This window comes from Mauremys reevesii, linkage group 1, assembly GCF_016161935.1.
Source record: "Mauremys reevesii isolate NIE-2019 linkage group 1, ASM1616193v1, whole genome shotgun sequence".
NCBI classification, from domain to species: Eukaryota; Metazoa; Chordata; order Testudines; family Geoemydidae; genus Mauremys; species Mauremys reevesii.
In genome coordinates, this window is record NC_052623.1 from 154,451,613 (window position 1) to 154,464,598 (window position 12,986).

Genomic DNA, 12,986 nt, shown 5'->3' on the forward strand with positions numbered 1-12,986 from the left:
CTAATTTCTTCAAATACAGCCTATGCACAAGATATCAATTAATTTTAACTATACGAAAAGTTTGAAGTGTGTGTTATTCTGTTGCTAAGATCCTTTGGGACAAAAAAGACAGGGCCAGATGCTACATTTCATAAAGAACCCAGTTTAATTAATCTGAATAAAAAAAACTAATGGATTTATTTGTATATCCTCAGAAAATTCGGTACTCAAAAAGTAAGTGTTGTAAGTTTGAGGAGAACACATGTAAAACAGAGTTGAATCCCTGCGTTAAGTGCAAAATGGATTACTACCTTAACTATGGAATCACAACCAGTGCCTCCGTAATGAAGATAATGTGAAAACTGTCACCTTGATAGCAGACCATTCCTAAAGTTTCTGTACATCCATTAGATAATCTAACACTTTTTGCAACAGGTCAGACTGATACAAAAGAGGCTGCAGCACCCGGCTCTTACTTTGGGATTCTGTTAAGGATTCTCAGAGAGGCCCCAGTATTTTGGGGTGAAAGAAGAGAAAGAAAAGAGTACATCAATGGCTGCAAATGTTGCAAAACAAGAGTCATCATTTTTATGCATATATATTTAAGCGTCTCTCATTTATTTCTACAATCAAGTCAGTGAGCTACTGACTGTTAGAGCTGCACATGAGATTCTCTCTCAAAAGAAGCTAAAGCATTCTCTTTAAAATTCAGCATCCATTTTTCATAAATCTGGAAAAATATCAGTGCACCATATCTATTAACCTGCTCACAATCCTAATTAATGGGCTTATGGATTCAAGTGGTAGGTCTTCCATTGACTTCCCAAACTAACCAATCTTATTCAATTTCTTTTCTAAACGTCATAATCCAGCTAAGAAAGATAGCCCCAATTACTACAGTAAATTTGTGAATACATTAAGGAGACCCTCTTGAGAAAAAACAGTTTAGGAAATGCTGAAGCATAACTTTCAAATAAACATAAGAAGTCCTACAAGGCTCCAAAGTCAGGTGATTTGAGTACAGTTTTACAAACATATTAAGTTTAGATATTCGGCAAGTCCGATCCATAATGCTTCCATCTAATATGATTATTTACTCAGCTTTTCCAATATCTCTCAGTTTTTCCCCAAAAGGTAAAATTCTCCCTAATGTGAAGGGCCCTCTGACCTACTAAACCCTGGCCCAGAGGGGCCTATCATAGAAATGAAAAGGGAAAACTTCTCTCTCTCTCACTGAGAGAGGTTAGGAGGGGGATCTTCATGCCAACCCACATAAGCCAATAGAGAATAGGCACCAGGAAGGTAGGCCAGGGAAGACAACATAGGAATTATGTTTACAGAGCCAGTACCCCCAGGATTCCACACATGTTGATCCAGAGGAGCTGAAGCATTTACTGCAGCCCAAATCAGCTGAAATAGCTAGATGGAAAGGAACTCGGTATCTGAAAGTGTATTTGGAAAGGATGGACCTTGAGGTATGTCCTAAGGCTCTGATGTGGCTAGAGAGGTCTCTTGCAGTATGACAGAGGAATCAACAACATTTGCTGTGAGCATAAGCAAACCCTATGTGCCCAAGAGCAACCAGAAAATTGTTAGTGAAGTTTCAGAATTCTTTGGGAAGCTGAGCTTCTACACAGGGAATATTCTTATGCGGAGAGCCATTCCATGCATGGTCTGGAAGTAGAGGAGGCAGTCCACATACTAATGACCCTTCTATATTTTTATTCAAACAGAGCTGGTCAAAACTTCTCAAATTCCAACATTTGGATAATAACTGGGGGGGGGGAAACTGATGACATGTCTTGACTCTTCCCCACAACAAGCTTTTGGGAAGTTAGTGGCCCTAATGGAACAGAAAAAGATTTGGTGCATGCTGCTAGAGACATTCATGGAGCAGGGACAGGGGGAGAGAGCAACCACGGTCAGGCTTCCTACATTTCTGTAGCCAAGATAGTGCTCACGGACCTAGCCAGGGATGTACCTGAGGACTCCCTTCAGGAATTTATCTCCTGTATCATTTGCAGTTAAGAATACTTTTCCTTTTTGGAATCATTTGAGAAGAGAGAGCACAGTCTCCACTTCTACTTCCACTATTGGCACAACTTTAAGGGATATGTGACATGACATGAACATTCCTTTCCTCTGAACTTCCTAAGTGATTCTGAAGGCTGTACCTCTGGATCAAATAATAGCACCTCTCACACAGCAGAAGGCTATGAAGGAGCTTGGTGAAGTGAGGGCTTCCAAGCGTCGCTGAAAACAGTTCCATGAAAATAAGGAACACACATGAAAGGGACCCATGGGAACCTGCAAAGCACTCTTTAGAGGGGCTTCTCCAAAGGTTTCTATCTATGTCAATCAAAGAATCATTTGTAGCAAGGATGCCATTGTGGGGGCTTGAGTCTGGCTTACCTGCTTCTAGCAAGGGAAAAGCACAAGGAGAGTTATAATCCAAAACATCATTCAAATTCTCATTTGACTCAGAGGATCCATTTCTGCACGGGGGACCAGGGCAGTGGGCAGGCACATCATTCCCCTCAGCCCATTCTTGTGCAGAGGGGGTATCTGCACTGCAGAGGTAGGCCATGTCTTCCATCTATTCCCAGAAGCACCTCCTTGACAAAAGGCCTGGTTATAGATTTGGCAAGAGAACCTAATAGATATAACCCTGAACAGTGTCATCACAAAAATATATATGAAATTTTAGTCCTACTGCTGAAAGGGCAGAAAGAAAGAAAAAGAAAAGCCAGCAAACACACTACAGAAAAAGTCCAAATAGGACTAAAAGCCATCTTTGCTGCTTCTCCTCAGTGAAACAAGAGAAAAAATTGAGAGTGGGAGAAAAGAAGAGCAGCCAATGACCAAAGACTACAAAGAAAGTAACTGGCCATCTTTCTGCCTGATCTGCATATGGAGAAGACCTATCAGTGCTAGTGGCTAGACCAAAGCTAAAAAGATTTATTACTACACACTTTTGGCCATATTCTGCTCTCACAAATGTGCACAAAGCTCTTCTTGACCTCAGTAGGGCCCACTTACCCACATGGTAGAATTTAATCCATTAAGTTAACATGAACCTTCTTTGACACCAGATAGATATCTGAAGAGGGATATAGTGTAATTGCTAAAACACTCAAATAAAAAAAAAAGTTACATATTTTTCCATGGGCCCAACACCTTGATCTAGTACTTCCACGCTGAGAAAGTCTATGAAGTCTGACAGCTAGGACTATTAAGTATGTGCAAGTATCTCTCAAACCTCTCTCCTGGGTTAAATTGTCACAAGGCTAAAAAGTTTGGATTATAGTTGCTACTAAATTCTACTGTGGCCAAATTAGAAATTCAATTTTTGGCTCCATATCATAGTAAGCTATCAAAAACCATTTGTTCATCAAGTTTTTAGTATACTACCTTCTCGCTATGGCCCGGAAGAGCTGGGTTTTTTTAACGTACACATCTACTTGTAGATTGTGGTGCTCAGAAGCTGAAGAATATTTAATGGCTGCTAAACTTCTTGGTCAATAATAAGCATTTAACCTATTTATTTTAAGAAAGCATCATTAATACAAAGTTGCATACTATAGGCAGAACACCCTACTACATATACTTTATAGTCACTGAATGCTTTCATTCTGTTTGTGGCATACTCTCAGGGACGCACACAGATGTTATCTGTAGAAATCTGTCGTTTATCAAGCAGGTTGAGTAAAGCACCAGATGTAGTTTCTGGATGCCTGTTAAAAGCTCTGTAATCCAAAATTATTGATCTATTGAAGTCTTTAGTACTCTATTGGGACTGAGGTAAGATTAAAGACTTAGTATTATTTGGGGTCCACACATTTGATGAGAATAAATAGTTACCCATGCCTTTAATATCTTAATTTTGTTCACTCAAATCAGGAAATTGATTTTGGGGAGGGGAGGGGAGAGGGGAAATGAGCTATAGAAATGTCAGAGTGCCTCCTAGCCCAAATCCTGCACAGTAAAAATTATCTGTATATCAACTGTCATTATTTCCCTGAAGAAAACACAGATCTTAACAGTCTTTGCAGATTCCTCCCTTCTTTGCCTCCTTTGAGCTGCACATGTCTTCATAATTCTCTGCAAGGTTATGGGTTTTCATGGATGGATTATTGCTTTTAATACATTATGCTCCATGTTAAATCTTTTGATGGTGCTTTGACAAAATTCCAGATGTCTATTTTCAGCATGCTTTCTAAAAATATTTAACTTTTTTTTTAATTGTACAGCTGTAAACAGCCATACATAGAACTCTTTCCCTCAAGACATTTCTACTTTATACAGCATATGTTCAGTTTGCCCCAGAAATTCAAATATATAGCATCAAACCTTGACAATTAAGGCAGCGAATTAGCAGGAAAGATGCATTTTCCTGAAAAATGTGTGACAGGTGCCTATTCAAGATTTGCATTTTGGGGGGAAGGGAGGCAAAGGCAGAAGAGAAGAGGGTCAGTTCACATGAGCAAATATGAATAGTCTCTGAGATGCTGGATTATGGTACAAAATAGAAATTGAATTCGCCTAAGGCATTTGTCGTATGTCTCACTAAAACAAAATCAGTGTGACAAGACATTCATTCAGCATTATACCCTTTTCCATAACACTGTCCACACACTAACATTCACTGTAATTTGTTTTCCCATTGTAGTATTAATTCAGTTACAATAAAGAATCATGGAACAGAATACATCAGTTTCCCAAATCATTTCACATCATGGAGCAAATTTTAGAGAGATTGTCCCTGCGAGACTTACCTCTAATTCACAAGTGTACAGACAATTTTCATTTATATTTGTGATCATATAATGTACCCGTGGCATATATCATTAGGGAAGTATTTAATGTGTTGTTAGCTATTTTTAATGCAATTTAGCAGATGAAAATAAGGACCACAATTTGAGGCCCATTGGTTTAGTTAGCTCTATTACACAATATATCATTATCTTACTTGTTACCAAAGCAGAATGGTAATATCCACAGGAGACCCAGGAAACAGGCTTTCCAACATCCACTTGACAAGGTACACACACACTGGCTTCACCAGCCAGGCCAATCTGACCTTCAGAATTGTCACCCCACACGAAAAGATGTCCATCCTCTAAAATAAAGTAGCAGAAAGTCAGATTTAAAAGCAAAGCTGGGCTAACAATAATATTTACATTTACTTGTGGCTTCCACCAGAGGCAGTTCACACACTCTATATGACACTGCTAAAAAATAGCCATTGCTGAAGTATGAGGAAGCTATCAACTTGCACTCAACACATAGCAAAGCATGGGGCCAGAGATACCAAGGCATCCCATCCCTCACAATCTTCTGAAATGTGCCATGGAATATTTAGTGACCAGGTAATATTAGACCAGAGATGGCAATATTTAACATTTATTTCCAGACACGTTTCTCCAGTAAGCAATACGACTGGAGGATGGCAGACTCCCAACTTGCTGGTGGTCTGTGTACACACATTCTGGGGAATGTTATGGATTTTAGGCTTATTCCTATCAGAGTCATAGACTTTAAGGTCAGAAGGGACCGTTGTGATCGTCTAGTCTGACCTCCTGCACAACGCAGGCCACAGAATCTCATCCACCCACTCCTGTATCAACCCCCTGACCTATGTCAGAGCGACTGAAGTCCTCAAATCGTGATTTAAAGACTGGCAAAGTGGGTGCAAAAACCCGTACCACTATCCTATTAGTAACTTCAGGATGGCATGTCTCCACTTGCTTCATCAATAGGATTCCCATTTCTCCTTCCTCCAAACTGATTCTCTATCCCAGCTTTTCCACTCACCCCATTGATTCTCTTCTTTTTCCCCTGCTTTCTCCTATCCCTCTCCCACTCACCCCAACTGAATGTGTCTCCCTCATGCGGACTAGAGAAGCTGTTCTCCTATTTGTCTCAGACACAGTCTCATCTGCACAGAGACCCATGTCAGCAACAAGGAGTGGCTGAGGCAAAGAAACGATACAATAATCTTCAGCCACCATCCAGCCTTCTCTGTACAGCAATTCCAAGTTGGGGGAAGCTACCTCTACATAAAACCTCTCTAGCTGCAGCAGTTCCTGGGAGGCAGTATTTGGAACTAAAACTACGTAGGGCTGCTTTGCAAATCCGAGAAGAGCCTTTCTACCACCTCATGGACTTATCAAGTCTCCACTGCTAATTACTGCTTTTCAAAAGCGAATGATCATGGTGTAAGGCTTCCATTAGGGTCAATGGGGCTGTCAAAGGATAAACTATGTTGTTAACATGTTTGGTACCTTTTCTCGGTATAGGGATTTGTTATTAGCTGTTGCTCTCACCGGTTAGTGCTGCTGATGTGTAAGATCCAGCTGCCAGCTGTTTGATCTTGTACTGGTTGGTAAAAAAACTAATTAGATGAAACGTGCTTCTTTCCTCTGTGTCACCTAATCCCAACTGCCCTTCACTGTTACCTCCAGCAGCATATACATGTCCTCGTTCTGCACATAGAAAAGCACATGTAATATGTAGAGTAAGTGACAGCAAATCACAAAGTTTGAGCTCAATTTCTTTCTATAGAAAAAGTATTGCAGAAAAAGCTGTGCTAAGCTGTCCTAAAATATTCTAACATTGATATTATGAGTTGTTGCTGTATGTCCCGAGAAAGCTTTCCTGGGCATTTTTGGATGGGGAAGTTCTAACAGTCTTCCTTTCCATTTTAGAATACACATGCATCTAGAGAAGGCTGGGTTTTCCCTCTGCTTGGGGAGAGATGTCAAAAGTGAAGGAACTCTACATACTCCGTAGTTCTTTTAGAGCTCAAGAGACATGAAAGCACCTTGGAAGAGCCTTGACTTAAAAATGTCTGCAGACTGAGTAATTGCTGGAAAGTCCAGCAACCAAAGGCAACTTATAGATAAATGGAAAATTGAAAAAAAAAAAAAAGCCTTTTGGTAACTAGCTAAAATTAGGGTGAAGTTTGTCACCTCTGAATGTTTTCTTCAATTCTGGTAATCTGATTTTGTTTCTCTATCATATATGTACATAAAAAGAGAGTTTTACATTTCCCAGTTGGACTGCTGCTTGTACATAAAGGTTAAAAAAAGAGAGTTTATAATTTAGTTCTCCCTCAAGACACACTACATTAAAAATGTAAAACACATGAAGGATATCAAGAGAATCTGATCTGCTCTGAAAAAAAACTGAAAAACTCAGATGTTACAAAGTATATGAAAATAACTCAGGTGTTACACAGGAATCCCAAGGAATATTCCAACTGAGTAATACAAGAGAAATGTTTTACCCTAATTTTGCAGCAGCCCAAATTCCTTTGAAGACTACAAATCACTACAGGTAAAATTCAGCTTTATGCAGAGAGCTATTCAAGACCTTTGCCATCCTTAAGTCCCAGATAAACTCTATTTCAAGGGCTTAAGTGGTGCACAGGCTTTATGCTGGACTCTTCCTACAGCTGAACTTGACCTAAGCAATTTTTATTGGATTTTAAAATTTAATAAAATTATGTTTGTATATAGAAGCAGCATTACAAAGATGTTTAACATATCACTTGGTATACAGCCATGGACTATTGGTCAGTGCATTTACAAATAACTGGGAAAATATATGCTATCAAAATATATGCTATTTAGTTAATGAATTAAGTTGTATGACTGGTTTCTTATTAATTTGCATTGTGATAACAAAACACTCCAGTTTTGGGGGTCCATTGTAGTAGGTGCTATGTGCACACATAGAAACACAGTCTTTGCCTCAATAGCCTGCAAGCTACTTTAAGACAAAACATAATAAGCAAGTGTGACAAAACTGGAGGCAAAGGGGGAGGCATGGCCAGGGTAACCATATTAAAATCACCTAATTAGTTATGTACATAGCTTGATGGTTTTGAACAGGGTGGATAAAAATAATATCTTAAATTTAAAAATCTTTTTATTGAAATCATTCTTAATTTTTTTATACTGATCTCCTTCTAAAGTGCTTTGACATATACTGATGAAAAGTGCTATAAGACTAGGTACTATTATTTCAATCAAATTTTTATTTATTTGTTGCTAGTTCTGTATTTTTTTTTCTCAATATAGTTTTAAAATTGGCAAAGCTGATGTTTTGTACAACTCTACCCCGCTATAATGCAGTCATGGGGAGCCAAAAATCCCTACTGAGTTATAGCTGAAACCCCGTTATATCAGAGTAGGGGCAGCAGGGCTCCGGCGATGATTTAAAGAACTCCAGGCTCCAGCCGCTGTGGGGAGCCCCAGGCCCTTTAAATCGCCGGTGGAGCCCCGCTGCCACAGCCCCGGGGTAGGGGCGGCAGGGTTCCAGCGGTAATTTAAAGGGCCCGGGACCCCTTGCAGCAGCCAGAACCCCAGACCCTTTAAAGAGCCGCCGGAGCCCCGCTGCTACCACGCTATACACGAACCCGTGTTATATCAGGTCGCGTTATAGCGGGGTAGAGGTGTACTTGTTTCTTTAGCTTCCTAATTAAAATAATTTCAGATTTTATGTTTCTTCTACTAAAGAGTTTAATATTTAAAATGCTCACGTGTGATGAAAGAGATTATTAGCCCAGGGCCTCACTACCACTTTTAGTGGAAGAAAACCACAAAATCGACAAGCAAATAGCCCAGGCTATATTTCCAGGCACCCTCTTCCAATATGTTGAACCTCCACAAGACAAGACAAGACAGCTGAAATGCTTTTCCAGGCTGTTTGAAGTCAACATGACTTGAGCTCCTAAGGCACTTTGGTGCTTTAGAAAATCCCACACATATGTGCCTACATGTAGGTTTAGGAACCTAGTATTAGGCTCCTACTTTTTAAGAATTTTGATCTCTGTGCACATTACAGTTAACAATAACACCATTAATGTACTGAAAGACTAAATAACTTGTGCCAGGGTTAACAATGTTGCAATTTTGTCTTGAAGTGACAAAGATTTTATGCCACTAAGAGAAATTATTCAAAATACAGTTTTAGCCCCTGATGTTGCAACATTTATGCCTGTGCTTAACTTGAAGCATATGAGTAGTCCAAATGAAATCAGAGGGACAATTCATAAAGCAAAGTAATATACACACTTAAGGATTTGCAGGATCAAAGCCTTAAAATTTTGAAATTTTTGTCAGGGTTTTTTTGTGTGCATATAGCAATTTTGTAAAATTCAAATGAGAGCCCACTAGTAGTGGTATTTTGTTTAAAAAGCTTAATTTAGTTCATTATAAATGTTAATGTAAAGTTACAATAGCACAATTCTTCAAATTAGTTGTACAAATATTCAATCCAATTTAATAATTTTTTAAAAGTGTTTTCTTTAATTGCTTTACCCTGGATCTGAATAATTTAAAAGTAATAGGTGATGGGGTTTGCGAGGCTTTTTGTTTTGTTATTATGAATTGTTATGCATTTAGAGACCAAAATTCTTAAAAATCTGGACCCTAATGTTAGGTTCCTAAACCCAAATTTAGGTATGCATACGTGGAATTTTCAAAAGCAGCCACGTGTCTTAGGAACACAAGTCCCATTGATTTTGTTTCTGATTTAGCCAATCTAGCTGATTTCTGGTAAGCATCACAGCTGAAGAGAATCTTGAAGGTGGATCTGAAGGAGGTGAGAGATGGAACCTCTAAGTTACCCCTCACTACACCACTACCTTGGAAAAAATACTGTATAGATATATTCTTGCTTTAATACTACTTAGCTCATACACAGCACTTTTAATCAATTACTATAGTCATAGCTACAGTATGTATCGTGTTTCTAGTGTTGCAAATTTTTTCTGTATTGTAAAATTTCAAAAAAACAAAATCTCATGTACAATTACTGTACATGTTCTAACACTTTATCAAATGAGAATTGTAACAAGAAGGTTTTAGATTATAGTTCTCATTTCTTTCAAATACATCACAAAACAATTACAGTATATAGGATCTGTCATACCAGTCTGAACCAATAGTCCATCTAGTTCAGTATCTTCCCACTGGACATCGACAGCACCTTATACTTCAGAAGAAGGCAAAGAAGCTCCAGAAGAGGGAGGATGGTCTAGTGGTTAGGGCACTAGGCTAGAACTTGAAACATGGGTTCAATTCCCTGCTTTACCATGACTTCCTGTGACACCTTGGGCAAGTCACTTAGCCTCGCAGTGTCTCATTTCCCCAGCTGTCAAACAGAGATAACAGCACTTCCCTATCTCACAGGGGTGTTGTGATGGATAAATACATTAAAGTTTGTGAGGTACTCAGGTACTATGGTGATGGGGCCATATAAGTACCCAAGATAGATAAATAGATGCTTCCAGGTGTACAACACCACAAAAAGGGCAGGGGAAAGAATTTCTTTCTTAACCCAGGGTTAATTAGCCCTGAAGCATGAATTTTAATTACCCTTAATATTATTTTAACATGCATAATGACAAATGTTAATGGTGGTCATAAAAATTATCCAGCCACAATACCTGTTTCAAGTTGTAAATCTGTACCTTGTTCAATTTGATATAGTCAATCCTTATTAAAGTGTTGTGTTATATTGTAAGAATAATTTACTATAGCCTGAGTTCACACATATATTAAAACCTTAGTAAATCAACCACTCTCTTCATATCACTGTAGGCTCCAAACACTGGTGCCATATAGAGGGTAGTTCCTTTCTACAAATTTTAAAAACATATCAATCCTTGCATATTATCTCTGTAAAATGAAAGTGCCAACTTCTAAAGCTTAGCAAACTAATTTCTCAAACCCAATAGTGGGAGACGGAGCATATTGCCTTTTAGGAAGACTAGAAGAGGGCTCTAAAGGTTATGTGCTGTATATCCAGACCTTTTCTGAAGTTATACAAAAGTGTTACCCTCACATCAAAATCAGGCAGGAGGTAATTCTTCAAGCCGGCTATTGTTTGCCAATTCCTATATACAATTCCTTTATAAACACCATGGCATGGAAAAGCTATTTCAGGAATTCAGAGCACAGAATACATGACAGGTGGTTGAATTTTCACTGCCATGTTTTTCCCCTAGATGTACATAGGGGGCTCCCATTATAGAATTAGAACTATGCATGAAACCCAGGGCAGAATTTTGCCTTAAATATTTCCCTAATATGTAAATAATGTAGATTACATACCTGTGTAAACTAAAGTGTGGTTTCTCCCGCAAGCAGCAAGTTTAACTTTTTCTGGTTTTAAAGCTATGAATTAAAGTCAGACAATAAGTTTACAAACAAGTTGATAGTTACATTTGTTAAACAACACTTTGCAATCTGCATATAGTCATCTGCTCTTTTCATATTTTTACCAGCAGCAGGTAAAGTTACAATATAAACTGAACACTCTAACCTAACATTTCTCTTTATTTCATAAGAATGTGTCAATCAAAATCACCCCTGGGTAAACAAAAATAGAAAGATTCCTCAAATGTTTGTAGCTGTCATTTATATTAACTGCATGAGCACTGATATACCACAGTCAACCAGATACCACATCTTACCATGGTAAGGTAACCCTCAGTAGACTGCAGCAAGTTGAACTGGCGACAATATGGGTGGCACTTGCTCCAATTTTCAGTACTTAAATGATGTTACTAACCCACTATTTTCCTTCTCCCGCCATTTTGTGTCCTTATAATCACCCAATTCTGTTGCCTCCTACTACCCTACCTTTTCACCCCCACATACTAATTCTCTATTGTTCTTTTCTCCCCCTGGCTGTCATGTTCTGCATCACCCTCTCAACTGGTCACATTAACCAGTGTAATCACCAGCTGTTAGTAGCAAGCATACTGTGGGCTACTGCCCAGAATAAGCAGTGTGGCTGCAGGTAGCAACCTCCCTCTACACCCACCACCGTCCGTGTGCGCCCACGCACACCCACATTCCCCCTCTCTCCCTCCCTAGTGCTTTTGAAGTGAAAAACTGGACCGGGGGGGGGGGGGTCTTGCCATGGGGAAGCGTTTTGGTAGAAAAGAGGAAAGAAAAAGGGGCATTCACTCTCCTTTAGTAACTTCTCCCTGTTTCAGAAATAGAGAAAAATATTTATCCCTGTGTGACCTTTCACCTTCTCTCTACTTCCCAATTTCTGCCCCTACAACCTATTTACCACTTACCCTACTATCCTTCTTACTGTTTCTCACTACCTTGTCCACACACCCATTCACAAATTGATTTTATATCCCCCAGCCCTCAATCCTACCAACCTAGGGCATATCTCCCTCCTTTTTCAGACCCTTCTCAACCTCCACCAGCTCCAAAACATCCCCATCCTACCAGACTGACAGCCCTTCCACTTTCTACCCAGTCACTCCACCGCTCAGACTTACCCCCTCAACTCGGAACCCTCTCCCACCAGACACCCAGGTTTAGAACTGTCCCCCACAAACAAATCCTCCCTGCTCTGGACCCTTTTCCATCCTGCCCAACACCCACCGACACCATACAGTAGAACCTCAGAGTTACGAACTGACCAGTCAACCACACAACCTCATTTTGAACTGGGAGTACACAATCAGGCAGCAGCAGAGACCAAAAAAATTTAAAAAATGCAAATACAGTACAGTACTGTGTCCAAAATAAACTACTAATAAAAAAGGGAAAGCAGCATTTTTTATCTGCCTAGTAAAGTTTCAAGCTGTATTAAGTCAATGTTCAGTTGTAAACTTTTGAAAGAACAATGTTTTGTTCAGAATTATGAACATTTCAGAGTTACAAACAACCTCCATTCCCAAGGTGCTCGTAACTCTGAGGTTCTACTGTACTCAAAAATCACCATGCTCTTCCGAGCCCTTTTACTTGCTGCTGCACCTGGAAAAAAATGGAAGTACTGTATTGTGAGATCACAGAGCATATGCAGAGAACCCTAGATTCTGCCTCTTTTAGGTATGGAGATTATCTGAATTAACTCTTGAGAAGCCTGGATTCTCCCCATATGTACCGCCTCCCTCTGCTGCGTGCCATCTATAGCCTGTAAGGCCAGGAGTATCCCCATGGCAACCAGGTGTATGGCACCTCACAGTA

The 12,986-nt window shown here is 39.4% G+C and overlaps 1 protein-coding gene across 6 annotated transcripts in view; it reads right to left on the minus strand.

Moving 5' to 3' along the window:
- Positions 1 to 12,986, minus strand: part of LOC120391992 (X-linked retinitis pigmentosa GTPase regulator-like) — a 101,652-nt gene that overhangs the window by 65,148 nt on the left and 23,518 nt on the right. For all 6 annotated transcript variants that reach the window (XM_039516306.1, XM_039516271.1, XM_039516264.1 and 3 more), the window contains exons 4-6: positions 11,103 to 11,165; positions 6,306 to 6,464; positions 4,949 to 5,098 (exon numbers count right to left, since the gene is read on the minus strand). In XM_039516306.1, coding sequence (XP_039372240.1) covers positions 4,949 to 5,098; positions 6,306 to 6,464; positions 11,103 to 11,165 — 372 coding nt within the window. The remainder of the gene's footprint in view (positions 1 to 4,948; positions 5,099 to 6,305; positions 6,465 to 11,102; positions 11,166 to 12,986) is intronic.